Source organism: Panthera tigris, chromosome E3 (assembly GCF_018350195.1).
Source record: "Panthera tigris isolate Pti1 chromosome E3, P.tigris_Pti1_mat1.1, whole genome shotgun sequence".
NCBI lineage: Eukaryota > Metazoa > Chordata > Mammalia > Carnivora > Felidae > Panthera > Panthera tigris.
Genome location: NC_056675.1, coordinates 9,960,454 through 9,982,501, shown reverse-complemented (window position 1 = coordinate 9,982,501; position 22,048 = coordinate 9,960,454). Strand labels below are relative to the sequence as shown.

Below are 22,048 nucleotides of genomic sequence, written 5' to 3'. Positions count from 1 at the left end.
TTCATGTTTTTTTCTATGTTGTAAGGAATTCCAGGCAGGTGATTTAAAGTTATCTCAGGTTGGTAGCAATTCCTGGCAGCTGACATGAGCAAGTGCACATTCTTTGTGGAGAAGTAAGCTTCAAACCAGGCCTCAAAGAATTTCCACAGATAGAAATCCAAGAAACTCAAGGTAAAAAGGTCAAAACAAAACCAGACCAGGAAATGTGAATGAGAGCCAGGTAAAGCACTCCACTTCAGATACTGGGATTATCAAATACAGAATAAAAGAAAGGTGTTTTTAAAATGAGTAAGAAAAATTTGAGAATTTGTGCAAGAAACCGTGAGTCTGAAGAAACACCCAGGAGAGATGAAAACAGTCTGAGTAAGTCTTCTAGAAATGAGACCTGCCATTCAAGTCGTTGAAATTTATAGACCGTTTTGAAATGTTCCTTTATTTCCCCTTCCCTCTACTCCAACTTTTCTAGGTACCAGGACATTATTCATTCTATTCATCTGGCCCGGAAGCCAAATTTGGGTCTAAAATCCTGTGATGGCAACCAGGAGCTTTTAAACTTTCTTCGTAGTGATCTCATTGAAGTTGCAACAAGGTTGCAAAAGGGGGGACTTGGTTATGTGGAAGAAACATCAGAATTTGAAGCTCGGGTAAGAACATAAACACCCAATGAAATCTGTTACTTATGTAAACTCAATTCGGAATTGTGCCCTGATGTTCTTGACTTCCCCAGATGACCCCGGAAATCACATGTGGGTTTGTCCTGAAAGACCTGTGGAACCAAAAATTCTCTGTGTACATGTGGTATTTTTCCTTTGATATCTGGAAAATCTCATCACACACTTAGATCCTTTGTTCAAAAAGAGTTTTTCTATTTTTTTTTTTTTTAAATGTTATTTTTAATCTCTACACCCATTGTGGGTCTTGAATCCACAACCCCGAGATCAAGAGTCAGACACTCCACCAACTGAGCCAAGCTCTCCAAAAATCTCTTTTCTATTAAGTTGAATAGAAAACTGGTTTTGGAGTCACAGTTCTGGAACATTGCTTAACGTATCTGTTATTTAACATTCCCATGTAATTGGTGCCTATGCTTTAAGGTCTGAAACATGTTTGTGTATTCCCATTTGTCCATCCTTGTCACTGATTGGCTCAGAAGGGTTTGCTTAATGTTGGGTAGCACTGGTGCTGGTGAATGGATACATTTCAAGGCCCATTTACGGTCTTGTCATTTACTGCTCCAAAAGACTGTCACGTGCTGTGGATGAACCAGTTCAGGAGACCCCATGTTCCACGTGAGGTAGGTTTAGATACCACAGCCTGAGAGAAGATTGGAAAATACTATCCATCAGTTGTTGTAAAGTGCTTTTTACTGATTTTAAATGATAAAGTCCATATAACTCCAAAGGTAATAACATTTGTGGGTCTTTTCAAATCATACGTATGCATTAAACATGTATTATGTGATTTTTTTATGAGCAGTTGCATCTTTTCTCCCCATTTTTCCTAATTTACAAATACATTCCATTGTTCTCAGTCTTTATATTACTTTGGGGTACATAATAACGGTAGGAGTTGATAGGGTAGATGTCTTACAGCCAGACTTCCATATTTCTGTGTCTTTACTATTAGAATTAGTAAAACATATATGCAGCTTTCTCTCCTTTTATTTATTTATTTATTTATTTATTTATTTATTTATTTATTTATTTATTTATTTATTTTTTAAAGTAATCTCCATGCCCATTGTGGGGCTCACACTCCCCATCCTAAAATCCAGAGTCTTTTGCTCCACTGACTGAGCCAGCCAGGCACCCCCAGCCTTTTCTCTGTAATTTGGTTATGAATGCGTGGCACATTTCCTGAGAAAAAGGATTTAAACATCTTTGTTGTTCTTAATGATGTTTTTAAAGAATTCTTCAACCCTAAAGGATTTTGCCAGTTTCAAAATCAACATCTACTTTTTTGTTTATTTAGCATATATTTATCCATTGCCTGCTTTGTGCCAGACCCAGGCTCACACCTTGCTAACATCGGGTTGCCATCATTCATCTTTATTTCTTTGTTGTTCTAAAATGCTATCTCTAATTGACATGTTTTGTGTGACTGAGAAGGTAGTGTTCACTTAAGCGCATGCTTTGAATCAAAATGATTTCCTTATCCAGGACATAAATGAGAGGCTTAGGTGAAAAAGTATGGAAAGCATATTTACCTGGCTTATATAGTTTGTAAGCCGGTGGGTCAGGTAATGTTTATTTTCCTTCTCATTTTCTCTCTGCCTTGAGACTGCAGTTTGTACATAGTAGGTACTCAGTTGCTGAGTGAATGAATGACTTCTTGAGTGGAGCAAGTTTCAGCATCCCGTGGGTCCCATTGCCAGGGAAATGGAAAGTAATAAGTTGCTTTTCAATGTATAAACCACCCACTGAACTGAGGCACCGAGGTAAATTCATGCTATGTGACCCATTTGGGGCCCAGGTTGATTTTAATTTAGTTGAGGATAGTCTCCTCGCATCTTGGCCTTTCATTCATTCTGGTGTTTCCATCTTGACCTTTCATTCATTCTGGTGTTTCCATCATTTCCTGTAGGTGATCTCATTAGAGAAACTGAAGGATTTTGGTGAGTGTGTGATTGCCCTACAAGCCAGTGTCATAAAGAAGTTTCTCCAAGGCTTCATGGCTCCCAAACAAAAGAGAAGAAAACTCCAAAGCGAAGATTCAGCAAAGACAGAAGAGGTGGATGAAGAGAAGAAAATGGCAGAGGAAGCAAAGGTATTTTGTTCATGAAGATGCAGTTTCATGACTGTGGAAGAGTGCGGTCTGGTTTTAAAATGGTCTGACCCTGTGATTTTACCTTCTGTAAGCACTGTTCCTGCACCAGTGGTCCATTTTTATCACTTTCACTAAATTTTGTGGTTTTCAGATTCGTCTGTGGAGCAGAGCTCGATAATGGCTCAGAGTGTCCCCAGCCCCTTTTGCCAGAGCTGATTTCTTTTTAAAAGGTGGTAGCAGTTTTTAAGTTTTCAAAAATGGTAAAATACTCGTAATGAGCACTTAGTCATTTTAGCCGTTTCTATGCTCTTTGTCAGTTGTGTGTCGAGTACCTACGGTATTATGTAGCCATCTCCCCTATCCATCTCCAGAACCTTTTTACCTTTGCAAGCTGACACTCTGCCCCTTAAAGACTGAACTACCCATTTCACTCTCCCCTCAATCCCTGGCAACCACCACTTTCTTTCTGTGTCTGAATTCAACTAGTCTGAGCACCGTAACATAGAAGTGGAATCATGCTATTTGTCCTTCTGCGACTGGTGTATTTAACTTAGCATAACGTCTTCAAAGCTCATCTGTGTTATATTATGTGCCAGAATTTCCCTTTTAAGACTGAGTAATAGTCCATTCTGTGTATATACCACATTCCATATTCATCCGTCCAGGCACACTTGGGTAACTTCCACCTTTTGGCTCTAGTGGGTGATGCTGCTGTGGGCCTTGAGAGCTTGCTGGGAGCCTCTAGCAGGGGAGTGCCACTGTATACCCTTGACTGAAGAATGGTCCTGCTCTATGGGGGAAGGTTCAGGAGGGCTGGACAGAGAGGGAGGAAGGATACATTCAGCTAGCCCACCACATGTGCCAGATCCATCCTGGAGAATTGGCATGACAGATATTGCAGCCGGTGGCCCTCACATCCAGTAATGCTGCTTTAAACACCAGTATACAGTTATCTGTTAGTTCTTACTTTCAGTTCTTTTGGCTGTATACCTAGAAGTAGAATTGCTGCATCATTATAGTAATTCTGGTTAATTTTTTCAAGAACGGTCGTGTTTTCCATAGAAGCTGCACCATTTTACATGCCCATCAGCAGTGCACAAGGGCTCTGATTTCTCTGCATTCTTGCCAACACTTGGTATTTTCTGTTTCTTTGGTTGCAGTCATCCTGATGGGTGTGAAGTGATCTCTTGTGGTTTTGATTTGCATTCCCCTAATGATTAGTGATGTTGAGCAATGTTTTTGTTGGCCTTTTGTCTGTCTTCTTGGGGGAAATGTTGCTTTGAGTCCTTTGGCTGCTTTTTAATTGGGTTGTATATTTTTCACTATTGAGTTATGTAGGTTCTTTATATGTTCTGGGTATTAATCCTTTATCACATGTGTGATTTGCTAATATATTCTCGCATCCTGTGCGCTGCCTTTTACTTCTCTTGGTGATGCCCATTGATGTGTGAAAGTTTTAAAGTTTGACAAAATTCACCTTACCTGTTGTTTCTTTTGCTGCTTCTGCTTTTAGTGTCACATCCAGGAAATATTGCCAAATCCAGTGTCAACAAATCCAGTGTCCTTCCCCTCTGTTTTCTTCTACAGGTTTTAGGGTTTGAGCTCTTACACTTAAATCTTTGATCCAAGTGCACCTGGGGGGGCTCAGTCAGTTAAGCACCTGACTCTTGATTTCGGCTCAGGTCATGATATCGTGGTTCATGGGTTCGAGCCCCGCGTTGGGCTCTGTGCTGACAGCGTGGAGTCTCTCCCCCTCTCTCTGCCCCTCCCTAGCTTGTGCACACGGGTGTGTGTGCGCGCGTGCTCTCTCTCTCTCTCTCAAAAAAATTAATAATTAAATGAATTTTTTATTCATATTGAGTTAATTTTTGTAGAGTAAGGGTCTAACCTCAGTTTTTTGCATGTGGATATCCAGTTTTTTTGGTTTTTAAGTTTTAAAAGTAACATGCTCATTGTAAGTAAATCCAGTGTGAGAGGTACGTGGAACATGAAACCACTCCTGTCCTGGTGTTGCTCCCCAAGGATATCAGTCTTTAGTACTTTGGTGTGTTTTCTGTATACATATGAAGATAGTTTTATGGCAGTTGTACAGAATGGAGTCATCTGCATCATGTTCTGCGCTTTTTCACCCCTCAGCATAATCTCTGTCTGTCTCCTTTCAGTCCATATAGATCCACGTGACACTGTTTTCTCAGTATCTTAATTCCTTACTGATGAAATGTCTCTGGTTTTTCTTTATTAGAATAATCAGCTCCATTTTTTTTGTTTTGTCTATTAGATTTCTGCTTAAGATTACTTAGGAAGAAAAGAATTTGAAAACACTACATGAAGGGAGTGGTCCCAGGCATTATCCCATAGAAGAACACTTTTCCCTGTTTTTGATTTTTCTCCACTCCCTCATTTCCTTCTGTTCACAAACATCTGGTAAAGACTTGCCTTGTGCCAGTCGTGTGGGAAGTCTGGAGGTCATGGTGATGAGTAGAAGCCAGAAGTCCTTGCCCTCAAGGAGTCCCGCTGGCATGGGAAGGATGGTCTTGGTGGCATCCGAGCGCTGATGAGAAAGTGCGGGAGCCAGCCTGCCTGTGAGGGGTACCTAGGGCAAAGCGGGGCAGGAGGAGAGGCCATGTCAGCTGGGTTTTGAAGAATAAGTAGGAGTTAATCCAGTCGTGGAAGGGCACATAGGCTTCGTTAGATTGAGCTGACATTGGCTTTCTCCTCATGGGCCAGCCGGTCCTTGTTTTCCCTCCAAATTGATACAGAACACAGAATGAGTTTACTCTCTAAAGCTCCTCAGGTATTTGTACACTGTTGTCAAGTTACCCTCCATTTCTTCCTCAGGCCAAGGGTGAAGCATGATAAAAGGATGCTTTTGGGAAGGAGGTAAGCAGAGCAGAGAACTAAGATTCAGTCCGATAAAGGTTTAACTATTTTTTTTTTTAATGTTTTTATTTATTTTTGAGAGAGAGAGAGAGACAGACCGCGCGAGTGGGGAGGGGCAGAGAGGGAGGGAGACACAGAATCTGAAGCAGGCTCTAGGCTGTCAGCACAGTGCCCGACACGGGGCTCAAACCCATGAACTGTGAGATCTTGACTTGAGCCGCAGTCGGATGCTTGACAGACTGAGCCACCCAGGCACCCCAATAAAGGTTTAACTATTAATTCATGACTTAGATTCAAACACTCCACACATGTTGGTATCTTCCTGGGATTTAGTTCCCACTTCTCTGTTCTCTTTTGATGGTGGCACGGCATTCAGGTAAGCTTCTAGATGAAGTCTAAGATGTTAGATGGTTAATAGTCTCCTTTGCTAAGTCTTTTCTCATCAGGCCTCAGTTTTAGCCTTGCTGAGTACTGCATGGGCTTTATTTTTAACTGTATCCAGAAGAGTCTCTTTCTTGACGTGATGTTCCCTTGACATTTCTTTGCCAGTAACAGTTTCTCATTGCGCAGCAGTAGCTATAGAATTCTTGTCAAAAGTTCTTTTTTAATATTCCTCCCCATAGCAAAGTAACCTCTTTTTAGCTTGTCATATGAGACTTCATTCTTAACTTGATCGGGGAGGAAAATATGAGCGTTTTGCTGGTTTAACCTTGGGGCCCAGACACATGGTGCACAAATGGAAAGCATGGAAGAGTTTCTTGGAAAATCAATTAGGTTGCCTACTAAGTAGTTCAACAATGTTCTCCATTAAAATGGCATTATGCCCTGCCTGCAGTTCCCGACCAAAGGTCAGCTTTGCCACAGCTCTGAAATTTTCCACTGCCCTTTGCTTTGAAGGTTTCCACTTAGCACAGGCTAGGGTTTTTCAGCTGGCACTAGGTGGTTGCTTGAACTAATATCAGTCTTTAAAATATCAGTCTTCAGTTTCCTTACTTATAAAAGTAGATGGTTTCTCGAATCCCTTTTCGTAATAGTTGATGATTTCAGATATTTAATGTTTATTTAATTTTTTTTTTTGCGTTAAGTGGGAAAGCCGTTGTATAAATTGGCAAAATCCTGAGTTCTTTTAGGCTGTTTACTTTGGATGTATTTGTCCCTAAACTTGATTATCTGTTTTTCCATTTTAAATGTTCTTTTGTGGAAGAATATGGTTGAAAGCCTTGTCATATCCTAGCCAAGATAGGATATTGCCTTTTTACTGTTAGTGAAAGGATTAATGGGAACTTTGCAGGTAAGCTGGCTTCCCCTTGATTCTGTTACATCCACTTCTACCTAGGGACCAATTTTATTTAAACATGCTAGAGATTTGAATTTTCCATCAGAATAATGTGTTTAGCCTCCAGCAGCATTGTAAGACCTAGAGGATTTCCTGGATACCACCAGTGTCGAATGTCAAAACTTTGTTGCCACTGTATATCTGTTTTGAAAACAGTGTCTTTAAAAGCAAAACAAAAAACCCAGTGTGTTGAATATGGTGTGGGGTTTTTGTTTTAATGTGCTGGACTGTTTGGAAGTTTTTACAATGACAGGAGAACAGGATGGTCTTTCAAATCTTGAATGCCTAATGTTTTGCCCTCAAAATTAGAGGTTGGTTGGAATGTAGGCTGGTCTAAGTGGATAACTCAGTGGGTTTAACAGGATGCTAGTGATTATCCAGTATCTATGATGTCAAGAGCACTGGGATTGGGGATCTAGAAATGTGAAGGAGACCTGGCCCCAAATTGCTATGAGACTTCGGGCAAAAATAGTAAATGAAGATTATACAAATGTGCACATATGTTCATAGCAGTATTATTTATAATAGCCCCAAAATGGAAATACCCCGGATGTCCCTCAACTGATGAATGGATAGACAAAATGTGAATTATCCATTCAGTGGCTATTATTCAGCAGTTAAAATGGAATGAAGTATTGTTATATGCTACGATGTGGATGGACCTAGAAAAATTATGCTCAGTAAAAGAAGTCAGTCACAAAAGGCCACACAAAAGGTATACAGAATGTCCAGAATAAGAGAATCTCTAGACCAAAAGTGAATTAGTGGTTGCCTAGGTCTGGGGAAGTGGTGGGTTAGGGTGGAGGATGTGGAGTGGCTACTAGTGGGTGCAGGGGTTCTTTCGGGGGTGCTGCAAATGTTCTAGAATTAAGATTATGTCGCTAGTTGTACAGCTCTGCAAATACATGAAAAACCATTGTTTTCTTTACAGGTGAACTTGTTAACATAAATTATGTCTCAAGTCTGTATTAAAATGAGGTTAAGTAAGCCTATTTCCAGGATCTTCCAAAAAATTTTTTTTATTTTAATGAGGCCAGATGTGCTATTGAGTACTCAAATCTTGTAATTCATACGAAATAGTAAAAAAAAAAAAAAAAAAAAAAAAAAAAAAGAGGGTACTATATGCTAATAGGACTCTTGAATGCTCTCGTGCGTCTGTCCACTAGAGGACAGCAAAGCCCATTTGAGCCATTTCTGTCTGTTAGGGCACTCTTTTTAAGGACTGAATCTTTTTTTTTTTTTTTTTTTTTTTAATGTTTACTTATTTTTGAGAGAGAGACCGAACATGAGCGGGGGAGGGGCAGAGAGCGAGGAAGACAGAATCTGAAGCAGGCTTCAGGCTCTGAGCTGTCAGCACCGAGTATGACGCGGGGCTCAAACTCAGGAACTGCACGATCATGACCTGAGCCAAAGTCAGATGCTTAACCGACTGGGCCACCCAGGTGCCCCTGAACCTAAAATTCTTAAATTTGTATTCCATTGAAGGCATGTGGGTTGTTACCATGCTACAAGAATCTGTGTACCATAGGTCAGCTCTCCCTGGCATCATGGGAACAGCCCAGCGAGGCAAGCTGCGATTGTGGACTTCACATTTTACTGAGGAGCTCTGAGGAGGGAAGGAAGGAAATTGTACTGTATTTTGAAGGCAGATGTTGAAATTATCTGCAGTGGAGGTTGGAGTAAGGAATGAGCCAGATTCTACTAGAATTTTAGCTGCCCCTTAAATAGACTCTTTGTTGTATTTATATTACGTATTCTTGTTATTCATGAATTGATACACACAGGGCTCTCTGTGGTTCTCTGTTTCCATAAGAAAGAGAAAGGGGAGCCTTTGTTCCCCTCTCAAACCTCACACCACAGCTTCAGAAGTAGCTCAACGGTCTGTGTCCCTTGGCAGCTCTATTTTAAAGCCTGTGGGCTTCCAGGATAACTAGCCTTTCCTATAAGATAAAGACTATGTTACTTAAAATAGACCTCTGCCTAGGGTAGAGCAGAGATGTGCAGCAGTGGTATTGTTAGTCAGCTAGGCCTGGTAGCCAAGTTGTAAAAGCAGCAGGCATCGCTCCTTGAATTTGAGTTCAGTTACGGCCAGGTTGGCCTGGTTAAGCAATACGATCCCCACAAGGTGGATGACAGTAGGATGACCTAATCTCTCAGCTTCCGGTGTAGCTCCCAAGCTTTCCCTCGTCCATCGCTGCTGTGTTTTCTGACTGTCTGAGAATGATAATCCCTTTAGAGGCATTTGTTCATGCAGATGCTTACCTCATCATTGAGGTAAGAAATGTTTTGAAGATATAAACACCTTTTGATTAATGAAACAGTAATACAAATAAAGGACTTATCCAAAAATGGCATTTCTGGTTTTCCTTAGAATGTATATTTTATAGGAGAGAGGGTTGTGTTTATCATTGAATTTTTTTTTAAGTTTATTTCTTTTGAGAGAGGGCACACATGCGTGCTAGTGAGAGAGGGACAGAAGGAGAGGGAGAGCAAGAATCCCAAGCAGGCTCCACACCGTCAGCGCAGAGCCCAATGCAGGCCCAATCTCATGAACCTTAGATCGTGACCTGAGCTGAAATCGAGTCGAGAGTTGGGACACTTAACCGACTGAGCCACCCAGGTGCCCCTGTCGTTGAGAGTTTTAATCCCTCCTCCCCCTTCCTAACTGTTTTCCCTGGCTTATTCTGAATTAATTTGCATTTTCTGAAGATGGGAAGAGGCAGTGCTTATTATGCTGAGAGTAACTCCCGGGAAGAAGTGAGTCTGAGCCCTGGGCCTCTGAAATTTTCACTTACAAGTTGGTGATAAAGTCAAGAGGAATACTTCAGATCAGTGCATAATATTTTTAAGTGTTGGGGCGCTTGGGTGGCTCAGTCGGTTACGTGGCTGACTTCGGCTCAGGTCATGATCTCAGTTTGTGGGTTTGGGTCTGCATCGGGCTCTGTGCTGACAGCTCAGAACCTGAAGTCTGCTTCGGATTCTGTGTCTCCCTCTCTGTCCCTCCTCTGCTCACACTGTCTCTCTCTCCAAAATGAATAAACATTTAAAAAAAATTAAAATATTTTTTAAGTGTTGTAGAATGTTTCATGGAGAGTATTTACTATAATTTCCAGGCCCTGTAAACTGGGGTTGTGGCACATAACGCAGAAACCGATCATCTTGTTGACCAGAGTTGCGGTAGCTCCATGACGTCACTGCACGCTTAGCGTGTACACAAGTGTTCGTGCTTTTAAATGACACTCGATCTTTAAGTGGATTTCACTGGAAGAGACAGGTGTCTGATCACCCTCCCCCGCTCCCCATCCCCTGCCTTAATTCTTTATGTAACCTTTGGTAAGTTTTTTCCACTCTTCAGAGCCTTGATTTCTTCTATAAACTAAACGGGTGAGACTGGAAAAGCCTCCTATCTCCTGGGTAGGAGATAAATGTATCCAGCCTTCTCTCACCCCTCCACCTGTTCCTGATGCCGTCAGTTCATGCTCTCCGGCAGCATTTCGCCAACAGTCTGCATGTCATGTCCTTGAGGTCGCTGTGGCGGCGCTGACCTGATGTGGTCTCTGTTTAGGTTGCGTCTGCTCTGGAGAAATGGAAGACAGCAATCCGTGAAGCTCAGACTTTTTCCAGAATGCATGTTCTACTTGGGATGCTTGATGCCTGTATCAAGTGGGATATGTCAGCAGAAAATGCTAGATGCAAAGTTTGTCGAAAGAAAGGTATATTTAAATCAGTGTTGTGTGTCTGAGTGTAATAGGGACTGGGGCTTCCATTCCAAAGATATTCCCCCCCCTGAAGATTTCTGTGCACAACTTTCAAGTGTAATGGAACAGAATTTGACTTTTTCTAGAGATCTGTAAAATGCTGCCCTTTGAAGTAACATGACAGCAAATCAGAGCAAACCCTTTGTTCCTCAGTTTTGAATATAAGAGCGGTTTATCTTGCCAATCTTTAAATTTTCTACAGGGAACAAAATTAACCTACAATTTTAAATCTGAGTTTTTAGTCATCCATGAAGTAAGATATTCTACCAGCAGAGGGCAGTATTTGTGCATTGGGAAGAATACTCAGGTTTGGGCCAACCGTCACAGTCCTACAGAGCAAGGCGTTTGGGACTCTTTCGTGCTTTTAGCTTTCAGAGCCCGTGTAAAAGGAACTTAATGACTAATAGCCCTCAAGTGATTGCCTTCTCAGTGGCTGAAGTTATTTTGTGAACTAGGTTAGGATTTAATTCCCTTCCCAAGGATGAAAAGATCCTGTGTAAAACCCATCAGTTGCTCTCAACATTGTTTTAGAATAAACGTTCTAGAGGGAAATGACCATGTCAGGTTGATTTCATATATTTTGAAATCGAGTGATTTAAGAGAACGATATCAGATAGGAGTTGGGAAGAGTGGGGGAGGGTATCCAGGAAGAGGATGGATAGGAAATGTTAATACTTCATGGGGGATTTGTTTCTTAGTGGGAGAGGAGCAGTGACATTTCCTGCTAGGACTTGGTATTTGCTGTCACTTTGTAAATGTTTTAACTGTCCTCTCCTAGATGGAGTTGGATTTGGGGATAGAAGTCAGAAGACCTGAGTGTTAAATTACCAGTAGTGTAGTTATGCTTCATTTCTTCTCAGAAATGACTGCATTTTTTCTAAAAAGGGATAACAGTTTGCTAGACTCTTGGCTCCCCTATGGCGTTAATGGAGGGTGAGTGGCTCTTTGTTAAAGCTTGCCAACCATTGCTGTGCTCCCGACAGTGCTCTACAAGTTTATCTCCTTGCAGGTGAGGATGACAAACTGATCTTGTGTGATGAATGTAACAAAGCCTTCCACCTGTTTTGTCTGAGGCCAGCCCTCTATGAGGTGCCAGATGGTGAGTGGCAGTGCCCCGCTTGCCAGCCTGCTACTGCCAGGCGCAACTCCCGTGGCAGGTGAGAATTTCTTCTTTTAAAAACAGATGAAATGGCTGGTTTATAATTAAGCTTTAGTTATTCAAACTGAATTATTCTGAGGAGCTGTAAGTTCATCTTTTGCGTATGGAGCCTGATCATTTAAGGTATTACAGTAAGAGCTCAAAGGACTGTGATTTCACTTTAGCTTAATGTTGACATTTCTCATCTTCATTGTGAGACACGTTCTGTGTCTTCTTGATCCTGCCTAGCAGTATGTCTCCTTTTGCCTTTTACTTCCACTTGGGCCACTTCTTGATTTGCGATCACTTCTGCAACCACCCACCACTAAAAACCCCGAAACTCCTGACCTTCCTTACGCATACCTGTTGTTTTCCTGCCCGATCACGATTACAACTTTGCTGTCAACTTGAAAGTCGTCCTCTCTCTCAACTTCCATGCTCATTTGCCAGACATTATCTGTGTGTCCAGATGTCTTACAAAATCAGTCATCTGCTGTGTACTCTCCATGGTCCCTGCTGTCATTTGGCCCTCCTGTCTCTCTCATCTGGGCTCCTCCAGTGGCTTCTTAATTCCTTACCTCCAATCTTTCCCCCTCTTATTCGTCCAGCTTTTATGGTGATACCAGAACAGTTTACATAAGGCAGAGATCTATCTGTTCGTGTTACTCTCCTGTTTAAAAACCTTAATTTTTCCACTGCCTCTAGAAAATACAGTCCAAATTCCTGGGCCTAATTTTTGAGATTGTTACAGAATGCTGGTCTTTGTCGTTGTTGTTGTTGTTGTTGTTGTTGTTTATTTATTTTGAGAGAGACAGAGACAGCACAAGTAGGGCAGGGGCAGAGAGAGAAAGGGAGAGGGAATCCCAAGCAGGCTCCACACTGTCAGCACAGAGCCCAATGCAGGGCTGAAACTCATGAAACCATGAGATCATGACTTGAGCTGAACCCAATAGTTGGACACTTAACTGACTGAGCTCTAGGTGCCCCCAGTCTGTGTTAAAAAAATTTTTTTTTAACATTTATTTATTTTTGAGAACGAGAGAGAGAACATGACCAGGGGAGGGGCAGAGAGAGGAAAAGGAGGCAGAGAATCCAAAGCAGGCTCCAGGCTCCAGGCTCCAGGCTCCATGCTGACAGCTGAGAGCCTGACGTGGGGCCCCTCCCCGGTCTGTTTTTATGAGCCCTTATTCCCATTTTGTGTGCTTGTTACAGACTATTCATTGGGTATCCTTGCCTCTGTGTGTTCCTCCTAGCTGGGAATATTCCCTCTCCCCAGTACTGAGGGAACTGCCTATGGCCTACCTAAAATTTCACTTTTTTGAAGTGTTTTTGTATTCGTAAAATTAGTTGTTCCTCCTCTGTGTTCCAAATGAGCATCCAGTCTCGCGGTCTTTGGTGCATCGTGCCTCCATGGTTAGGCTTACAAGTGACTGTCTTCCAGGAGATTGCTGTTGCCCTGAGAGTGGAGGTGGTGCTTTGTTCACCACCCTGACCCCCACAAGGCCGAACACTGGGGCCTTGTAAAGAGGAGATGCCTTCATACTGGCCAAGTTAATCCCGTTTCCCACATTGCAATTGGAGGTTGTGAAAGGGCAGCTTCTGGGTGCTCTGGCTTGGTCTCCGAGAGGGCAGAGCTGTTTGATCCCGACCCCGTGTGACAGCGTTACTCAGTTATTTCTCACTCCGCTCCAGCCACACTGAGAGCCGAGTAAGGCACACTCCTCTGAAATGGCGGGGCTTTAGACCAGCTGTTCAGAGCCGGGATTAGCATTGCTTTGATGTCGTGGTCATCTGTAAGCTGTCCCACTCCTGGAAGGGGTTCGTCAAGGTGGAGTAACACCTGTCCGGGCTGCTCGTTCGTTCAGTCTGCCCCAAGGTCGGGAGCAACTTTTCATATCTGAAATGTTATGTTACCTGGCTGATTCTGTTGAGACAAAAGAAACAGGTTTTGTGTTGTTTTATGTGAGGAGAGGTGGGGTTGTATTTTGGGCTTGATTCCTGGTGCTGTTGGTGTCTCATCCAAAGCATTTATGGCCTGGTTGGGGAGAGATGCTGTTGAAGCTTAGGCTTTCGTTCTGCTTCCCGTGTCCTGGCCTTGTCATCAAACCTGCCTAGTTGGTGAAGAGGAGAAAGCTACAGGGGTGTGGGAATTCATCCTTCCTCGGGCGCTCAGGCCTAGAACCACGGTCCTTCCCTACGTGCTTTTCCCTCCCCACAGGAATTACACTGAAGAGTCTGCCTCTGAGGACAGTGAAGATGATGAGAGCAATGAAGAGGAGGAAGAGGAGGAGGAGGAGGAGGAGGAAGAAGATTATGAGGTGGCTGGTTTGCGATGTAAGTATTCAGTTTGCCTTCATAGTTGACCTCACAGTTTTCCAGGCTGCCTTAGGAAGACTGCGTTGGCAGCAGACCCCCACCCAGCATTGCTCTCACATGTTGTGGCTGTGGGGTGGGTGACTCCACTGCCATGGTTTCAAATGGGCTTTCAAGATGCCATTTAACCACTTTCCTAGTGGGAGGTTGGATCAGGCCTATGGTAGGTCCAATTGGTCCAAGATTGAGTGGAATTCAAGCCCCCAAGTGTGTTGATGACGAGTCTCCTGATTCAAACCTCTCAGTGTATGGGGACAGTGGGGACAATGGGTAAGGAAGGTCTAGGCCCATTGTCATCTCTTAATGGTTGTTTTAGCCTCTGGTGCAGTGCTGCTGTCAGAGAAGTGATTTTTTTTCTGGTTACAGTGATTTTTCTCATTTATGTGGCATGCAGGTCTATAGGTTTGCTGGTTTTAAAAAGAGAAGACTTGTTTTCTCATGGGTTAGGGTGGTTGTTTGGAAGGTTCAGATCTGTTTCTCACTAGATGCCAGCAGGAGCCAGGGTTGGGGAGGCCTCCTCATTTATACTTTACTTCGTTGACTCTGTCACTTCTGTGATGGTCATTTTTCATGAGTCCTTTTCATGATTAAGCCTAAAGTCCTGCAGTCTAGACTTTCAACAGCCTTCTCCTTTGCAGAGTATATACCCTTCCTTGCAGGCTGGTAGAAAAGAGACCACAAGTCAAGATTTTGATGAGCTTTTGAACAGATGATACAGTTCCCAAGATCACAGCACTCTGAACATTCACATCTTGGTATAGAGTCTGAGAAGGTGTTTGGTGTGACCAGTCTTCTGGCGGTGGTGCTTCTAAAACCTTGAGAGGTTTGGGTGTGCCCGCCTGCCCCCATCTTCCCAGTCCTGCAGGGCTCTAATTTGAGACCCATTAATTTCTCTCATTCCTATAGGGTTGTTGTTTTTGTTTTTTAATTTATTCCCCAGGCATAATTTTCCAGTTATCCAGGGTAAGGAGACACGTAGTCCCTTACAGGAAGAGACTTCATCTGCTGGCTAGAGAGTGCAGTTCAGATGCACGGTTGTCTGGGAATAGATTCTGAATGTAACAGTGTACTCATTTGGTTTGTTTTCGGAGTAGTGGATGCTTTCACTTGTGAGTTATCTTCTCTTTCCAAGGAATTGTTCTCTCTCCAGGTTTCTAGGTTCTTGTCTGCCAAAAGGGTCTAGGAAATATTAGTATACCTCTGAGCCCTTTGTCTGCTGCACCTTTTAGGCCACCAAAGATGTGTTCCTTAGTACAGCTCGAGGCCCGGGTTGGTGGCTGTCTCTAGCATTTTGAGTTTCATCCTTGGTGTCAGTTTTTTATTCTCTCTTTCAAGCCTGGTCTTGAGCTTAGAGACCTTAAAATAGCTTATGAAGGGTTATCAGGGTCCAGAAGTGAATGTAAAACACTGTTTATTGATTCTTTGTGTCACTGACTGTGTATACCCCCGTCTCTGTCCACATGTCACCTCCCTGTGTTCAGTGGAGAAGCTTTGAGCTAATCCTTATGGAGCATCGCTCCTGGAGGACATATTGAGAAATGTTGGTTTGTCTGACATTGACCACCTGTTGTAAACCTGAGACACAGGTCATCTTGGGGGTCTTTGTATTCTTTATTGTTCCTTTCGGGGTTGTGGGCAAGGGCTCGTGTGGAAGTGGCCTGGTCCACTGTCTGTGGTTTTCAGAAATGCGAGAAAGCTGGACTAGGGTAAGCCAGAAATTGGATTCGATGAGGGAGACTTTGCATAGGTATCTGCTTTTCTCTGAGAAGGTTGTGGTGAATGTAGGATTCCTTGGGGAACTAGGAAGTGTTCTACGTTCAGAGTCCCCCTCCACGTGAGGACGTACGTTGACGGGCTGAGCTGGGGCTGTGGGAATTCCGGGCAGACCTGTTAGCAGACGGCCTCTCCTCCTGGGTGAGTCAGCTCACCACTGACTCGTTCGTTCCCAGGAGTGACTGTGAACAGTGGGGCAGAGAGAGCCGTTCTGAAGAGAGCCTGCCGAAGAGACTCTTAGCAGGTCTTTGGCAGTTGATGAAAGCTATCCGTTCATCTCCTTCTCTACCTTTAAAGTGTCCTGTTAGGTAAGGCAAGAGAGAAACTGTAAGAGCTCCTTACAACCACGGGGAGCCGTTGCTTTGCTCGACTGGGTGCTCTTCCCGTTCCATAGATGTGTTCCCTTCTTCCTCAGCTGTTCGACTCCAAATCCATGTTTTCTATTTCAGTGAGACCTCGAAAGACTGTCCGGGGCAAGCATGGTGTCATCCCTCCTGCGGCGAGGCCAGGACGACGGCCAGGCAAGAAGCCTCATCCTGCGAGGAAGTCTCGGCCGAAGGTACCACCTGTGGACGACGCCGAGGTGGAGGAGCTGGTAAGTGATTCCTCCCCTTCCCTCTAACGCTCCTCCCCCCCCCCCCCCCCCCCCCCCCCCCCCGCCAGTGTGCAACAGGTGGAAGCCTCCCCCTGGCGCCCCCCTCCCCAACTTTGCAGGCTGCTGCGTGTGGCAGATGGGTGGGCCTGGAGGCAGCAGGCCCTCCGGGAGCAGCTATGTCCGGCATTCCCCTGCTGTAGCCTGCAGATACCGTCTCCCCTAGTTAATAGGCAGCCTGTGACTTGTTAGGGATTTTAAAATAGTATCCATGTGTCTCCAGTGGCTCAGAGGGGCTGGGTCTCCATTGTGGGAATGTCAGCAATGTTGGAGCCTCACTCACTCTTGAGTCTTTTGCCGACAGTTGTCGTGGAGGGGTGTTACCCTCCCCTCTGCTCCCCCAACCAATGTAATTTTAGTGGTTTTACTTCAGATTTTACTTGAGCTTCCAAGAACAATAAAGAGGCTCTTGAAAATTAACTTATTCTGACAGAGCAAATTGGGGTTGGGGGCATAAAGCGAGCCTCTAGGGAGCTCGGGGGCATCGCGAGATCCTTCTGCTGGCCCGACTCTAACTAACTCTTCAAGCCCGTGGCTCTGACCACTGTGAGCCGCAGCAGTGATAACTCCCCGGAGGGGACACCCGCCCTTTCCTCCTCAGCCACTTAGCTCCCACATGCCTGCAGCAGGAGAGCCCAGGAAAGGAGTCGTGCCTCTCGCTTTTCTTCCCTCAGGCCCTCCACCCCCCCAGAGTTAGCCACCAGTGGTCCCTGTAACCAGTCCCGCTCTCCGCACTTGCTGTTTTTTACCCCTCCATGGTGTGCACATAATCCCAGGTCCATCTGCTCTCAGGCCGCCGTCCTGGTGACAGTGGCCTCTCTAGCTGACCTCCGGCAGGACGGCTGTAATACGGCAACTGCTGCCTGCCCTCTGCTGCTCCCTTTGCAGGGAGGAGGCAAGTGGGCTGATGGGAAGACGCCTGCCCCCTGGCTGAGCGCACTCCCTGACTTTTGAATGTCGGATGATGTTGACTATCTCTGCTCCAAGAAAATGGTTGAACTCCTTTTTTTTTTTCTTTCTTTCTTTCTTTTTTTTTTTTTTTTAAAACAGATACACACATTTTCTGTTCCGTCCACTCTTCTCTTGGACCTGTAATAACATGTCTCTCTTTTTTGGTGCCAGGTACTCCAGACCAAGCGGAGCTCCCGGAGGCAAAGCCTGGAGTTGCAGAAGTGTGAAGAGATCCTCCACAAGATTGTGAAGTACCGCTTCAGCTGGCCTTTCAGGTGGGCTTTGTGTCTCCAGCACAGGGAAGCAGGACCCACCTTGTGGGTTCTCAGAGCGTGCAGATAGGCAGCTGGCCCGGGGCGTGCTGAGCGGAGGCCGTGGGATCCACCCCGATCCCTTCGTTTAGGACATGTGTGAGTGGTGGAGGAGTTAGCTTCCCAAACTGGTAAGGGAGAGCACTTTGTACAAGGTGGACGCACCTCTTCTCTGCCTGCCAGCTGGCCGATCTCCGCAGGGGCGGGCGTTCTGGGAGCGGTGGTTTGATAACAAGGTTTGTGTCTGTTCTCGAGGCTACGTTCACATCTCCGTTTGGTTCTCTTTCACAGGGAGCCCGTGACCAGAGACGAGGCCGAGGATTACTATGATGTCATCACCCACCCCATGGACTTCCAGACAATGCAGAACAAATGTTCCTGTGGGAGCTACCGCTCTGTGCAGGAGTTTCTTACTGACATGAAGCAAGTGTTTACCAATGCTGAGCTCTACAACTGCCGGGGCAGCCATGTGCTAAACTGTATGGTGAAGACAGAACAGTGTCTGGTGGCTCTGTTGCATAAACACCTTCCTGGCCACCCATATGTCCGCAGGAAACGCAAGAAGTTTCCCGATCGGCTTGCTGAAGATGAAGGGGACAGTGAGTCAGAGCCCATTGGACAGTCCAGGGGACGAAGGCAGAAGAAATAGGCAGGGCCCTGGTAAGGGAGCTGAGGTGGGGGGAATGGAGAGAGCTGGGGAGGGTGAGCAGGGGGTGGGAGAGGAAGGCGGACAGGAGTGTGGAAGGGAGGGAGTCACGGGGAGTCCCGAAGTGCCCGTCATCCTGAGCTTCTGCCGCCCTTCCCAGCTCTCCAGAGGGCCCTCCGCACGCAGAGCTCTTTGGAGAACCTGCTCTTGGGTGGTCTCTGCCCAGAGACACGGCGGGTGGTAGACGAGGGCCTTGGCCCTGAAAGTGTCCAGGGAGGGGCTGGGGGTGCAGCCCTTGTCGTGAGCCCCCGTCCTTTAACCTTCTTTCCCGGGGTCCCTCTCGCTTTGGCCACCACAACAGTGCCAAGCCTCTGGTCTCTAGGGGAGGGGTTACTGCATTACATAGAAGGATCGGGGGTAATCAGGCCAACTGGGGAGGTGGTGTTGATTTTTTTTAATCTGTATTTACACCCAGTCTTGTTTCTTCAAGCCCGTCCTCTGTGTCTCGCTCCCCCTCCCTCAGGTGACGCTATCAGTGAGTGCCACACCACGTTCTGTATTCACCAGCATCATGAGACACTTGTGCTCCTTTGAGTTGCTCTTGGCAGAGTAAAGGGACACGTCCCGGAGCCATTCCTGAATCTAACCCCTCCCCCTCTTTGTGATCGCTCTCTCCCTGCTCCCACCCCACCCCACCTCACCCCCTCAGAAAAAAAAAAAAAAAAAACAACACTTAAAAAAAAAAACTAAAAAAACCCCCACAAAAAACCTAAGGCACTTCACTTAGAGACTGGAGTCCTGCTTATAATCATGCGTATAACCTTTACTTCGATGGGTCTGGCCAGACGGGTGTTGGAGCCCAGCCCACCCACGTACCAGACAAGCTCTTAGGGGAGAAGAAAAGCAGGAAGAATTTAAATGTTTAATTTTTTTTAATTGACTTTTCTAGTTATTAAAAGTTGCTTGTTTCAGCAGTGATATTGTATAAAGAACATCTTGTAAGATATTTCTGTCATCTTGCTTTGGCACATGTACAGTACAGTTTATATGATAACGTGTTCGCTTTACTTTGCCCCGTCTCCTCCCTCAGCCCATCCTCTCTCCTTCAGAGAAGCCGGGCTGGAGGGTCATCAGGGCAGGTGGTGGGACCTGGGGGGGAAGGGCTGTCCCTCTGCCTGCCCCGACCGCCCATTCTGCCGCCTCCATCTACAGCCGCCACCTCCCGCCTCCCCCCACCGTGTCCCCACGAAGCTGAATCTTGCCGGTCCGCCAGCTGCGTGTGGGGTGGGAGTGGGGGGGTGTGGAGGAGCTCTGCCGGCCCTTCCGCAAGGAGTCTGGCGTTAGTGGCTCTGGTTGGGCAGGACTTCCTAGTCTTCTTTCCCTTTTATGGCAGATTTTGATAAAATGCAAAACAGGGTTTAATTTTCTTTTCTACCAGCTTTGAATTTAGCAAATGTGAGCACCTCAGCTCTTCTGTAACTATTTAAGTTAAGGGAAAACATGTCCACCAAGGGGATTGCAGCTCCTAGAACTTGAGAATAAAGCCTCTTAATACTGAATTTCAAGGTGTGTTCCCTGTCTCGCCCCGCCTACCCTGCCCAGAGACCGGGGTGGGATTTGCTCCAGTGGCTGCTGGATAGGTTTACTGTCCCTTCTCCCACAGGTTCGGAGTTAGCACTGACGCTACAGTTCCGTGATCCCAGCCACCAACACCTCCCCCTGCCTCTTACCCTAGAGCCAGTCTGTTCTTGTTAACAGTGAGAATCCTGTGTTCCCACTTCAGTGACACCTGAATTGTTTGTTGTTGTTTTTTTTTTTAATTGTCTTTAAGGAGGAAGGGCCCCGTTCAAGGGTAAACTTGTAATAAATTGGAATTTCAAATAAACATTATGTACTTGTGTTTATAAAGAAGCAGCAGTTCTGGTGAATCTTTCTTTGTGTTTGTGGGGGCGGTAGTGGCTCACCTGGCCCCCAGGGCTCTTTCCCGGAGCTGAGAGGACTTCTGACCATCTTTTTAACCACAGGCCACATCCATTTGCATTTCTTTGCTTCCTGGAGAGATTTCTGGTGCCCAGTAATCAGAGCGTGACTTTCAAGCTTCTGGCCTGGTCTCTTGAAACCCCCAAAATTGTCATTGGAAATTTCCGGGCAGGGGGGCGGGGGGCGGCGCATGGGTCGCTCAATTGGTTAAGCTTCTGACTCTTGATTTTGGCTCAGGTCATGATCTCATGGTTTTGTGAGTTCGAGCCCCGCATCTGGCTCTGTGTTCTGACTGCGTGGAGCCTGCTTGGGATTCTCCCTCTCTCCCTGTCTCTGCCCTCATCCCTGCCCCCCTGCCCCAGCATGCGCGCTCGCTCTCTCTCTCTCTCTCTCTCTCTCTCTCTCAAAACAAACTTTAAAAACATTTTTCTAGTAATTAGGGACAAATATTTCTAAAGGCTTAGCTGGGAATTTGTATGGGGCTGGAAGAATTAATTTAGGGGTAATTGCTGACATTAAAAAAATTTTTTTTTAATGTTTATTTATTTTTGACAGAGACCGAGCATGAGCGGGGGAGGGGCAGAGAGAGAGGGAGACACAGACTCCAAAGCAGGCTCCAAGCTGTCAGCACAGAGCCCGACACGGGGCTCTAACTCACAAGCTGTGAGATCATGACCTTAGCCGAAGTCGGACGCTCAACCAACTGAGCCACCCAGGCATCCCAGACATTTTAAAACACTTCTTTTCCAGGAAAATTTCAAACATAACGCAAAAAGAGTGAAAATATGAATTCCCTTGTACTCTGCTTCATCAGTTCTACCACGTAAGCAATTTTATTTATGTCTCCATTTATTTTTTATGCTGGGCGTTTTTATCAAGTCAGAGTGGTTGGTTCAGTAGGTCACTGCTAGGTGGCAATCTGCTTCTGGAATTCAAAGATTTTGCAGAGCACACTCTGTGAGCCCCTTGACCAAGAAGGGACACTGCCGACTCCTGACCACCTGAACCTGGGGCAGCGTTGGGTAAAATGGGCAGAAAAAGGAGAAACCAAAACCCTGGGTTGCTCTGTGGAGTCCACGCTCGGGGAGTGTGAGCTCCGAGCCGGGCCCCTGGCTTGAGTGAGCAGTTTGCTCCAAGGTCAGCTCCGGTCTGACGAGTGCTCACACTCTGGGGAAGGGAGCTGTGGGCCTCTGTGCATTTCCTACACAGTCACAGCAGGACTCGGGGGCTCGGCCACTTCTGTGATGTCTTCTCCTCAGTGGGCTTCTCAGGCTCCCCTAGGATGGTGTTCCGGGGGCCACGTCTTCTTGAGGTCAGCACCCTGGTCCTGTTAAACCATCAGCCCGTCCTCCCTGCTGTGGGCGCGACCTCGGGGAGCCGCCTAACTTCCGTTGACTACTGCAAGAGGGGACAAGAGAACTTTTCCTCCTGAGGACCGGGTCTGAGGCATTGCTCCTGGGAATCAACGGAGACCTCTCCCCTGT

At 45.6% G+C, this 22,048-nt stretch overlaps 1 protein-coding gene across 2 annotated transcripts in view; it reads left to right on the top strand.

Annotated features, from left to right (window-relative positions):
- The window catches only part of BAZ1B (bromodomain adjacent to zinc finger domain 1B), a 74,079-nt gene that overhangs the window by 50,429 nt on the left and 1,602 nt on the right, over positions 1 to 22,048 (top strand). Inside the window, exons 12-20 of one of the 2 annotated variants that reach the window (XR_006212267.1) lie at positions 467 to 644; positions 2,584 to 2,766; positions 10,548 to 10,695; positions 11,750 to 11,897; positions 14,097 to 14,212; positions 16,474 to 16,619; positions 17,799 to 17,902; positions 18,230 to 18,598; positions 21,315 to 21,387. Coding sequence is in view for 1 of the 2 variants with exons in the window: in XM_042970897.1 (XP_042826831.1) it covers positions 467 to 644; positions 2,584 to 2,766; positions 10,548 to 10,695; positions 11,750 to 11,897; positions 14,097 to 14,212; positions 16,474 to 16,619; positions 17,799 to 17,902; positions 18,230 to 18,587 (1,381 nt within the window). In the remaining variant the exon portion in view is untranslated. Of the gene's footprint in view, positions 1 to 466; positions 645 to 2,583; positions 2,767 to 10,547; positions 10,696 to 11,749; positions 11,898 to 14,096; positions 14,213 to 16,473; positions 16,620 to 17,798; positions 17,903 to 18,229; positions 18,599 to 19,107; positions 20,496 to 21,314; positions 21,388 to 22,048 lie in introns of those variants that run through there. The other variant, XM_042970897.1, reaches the window with a different exon arrangement.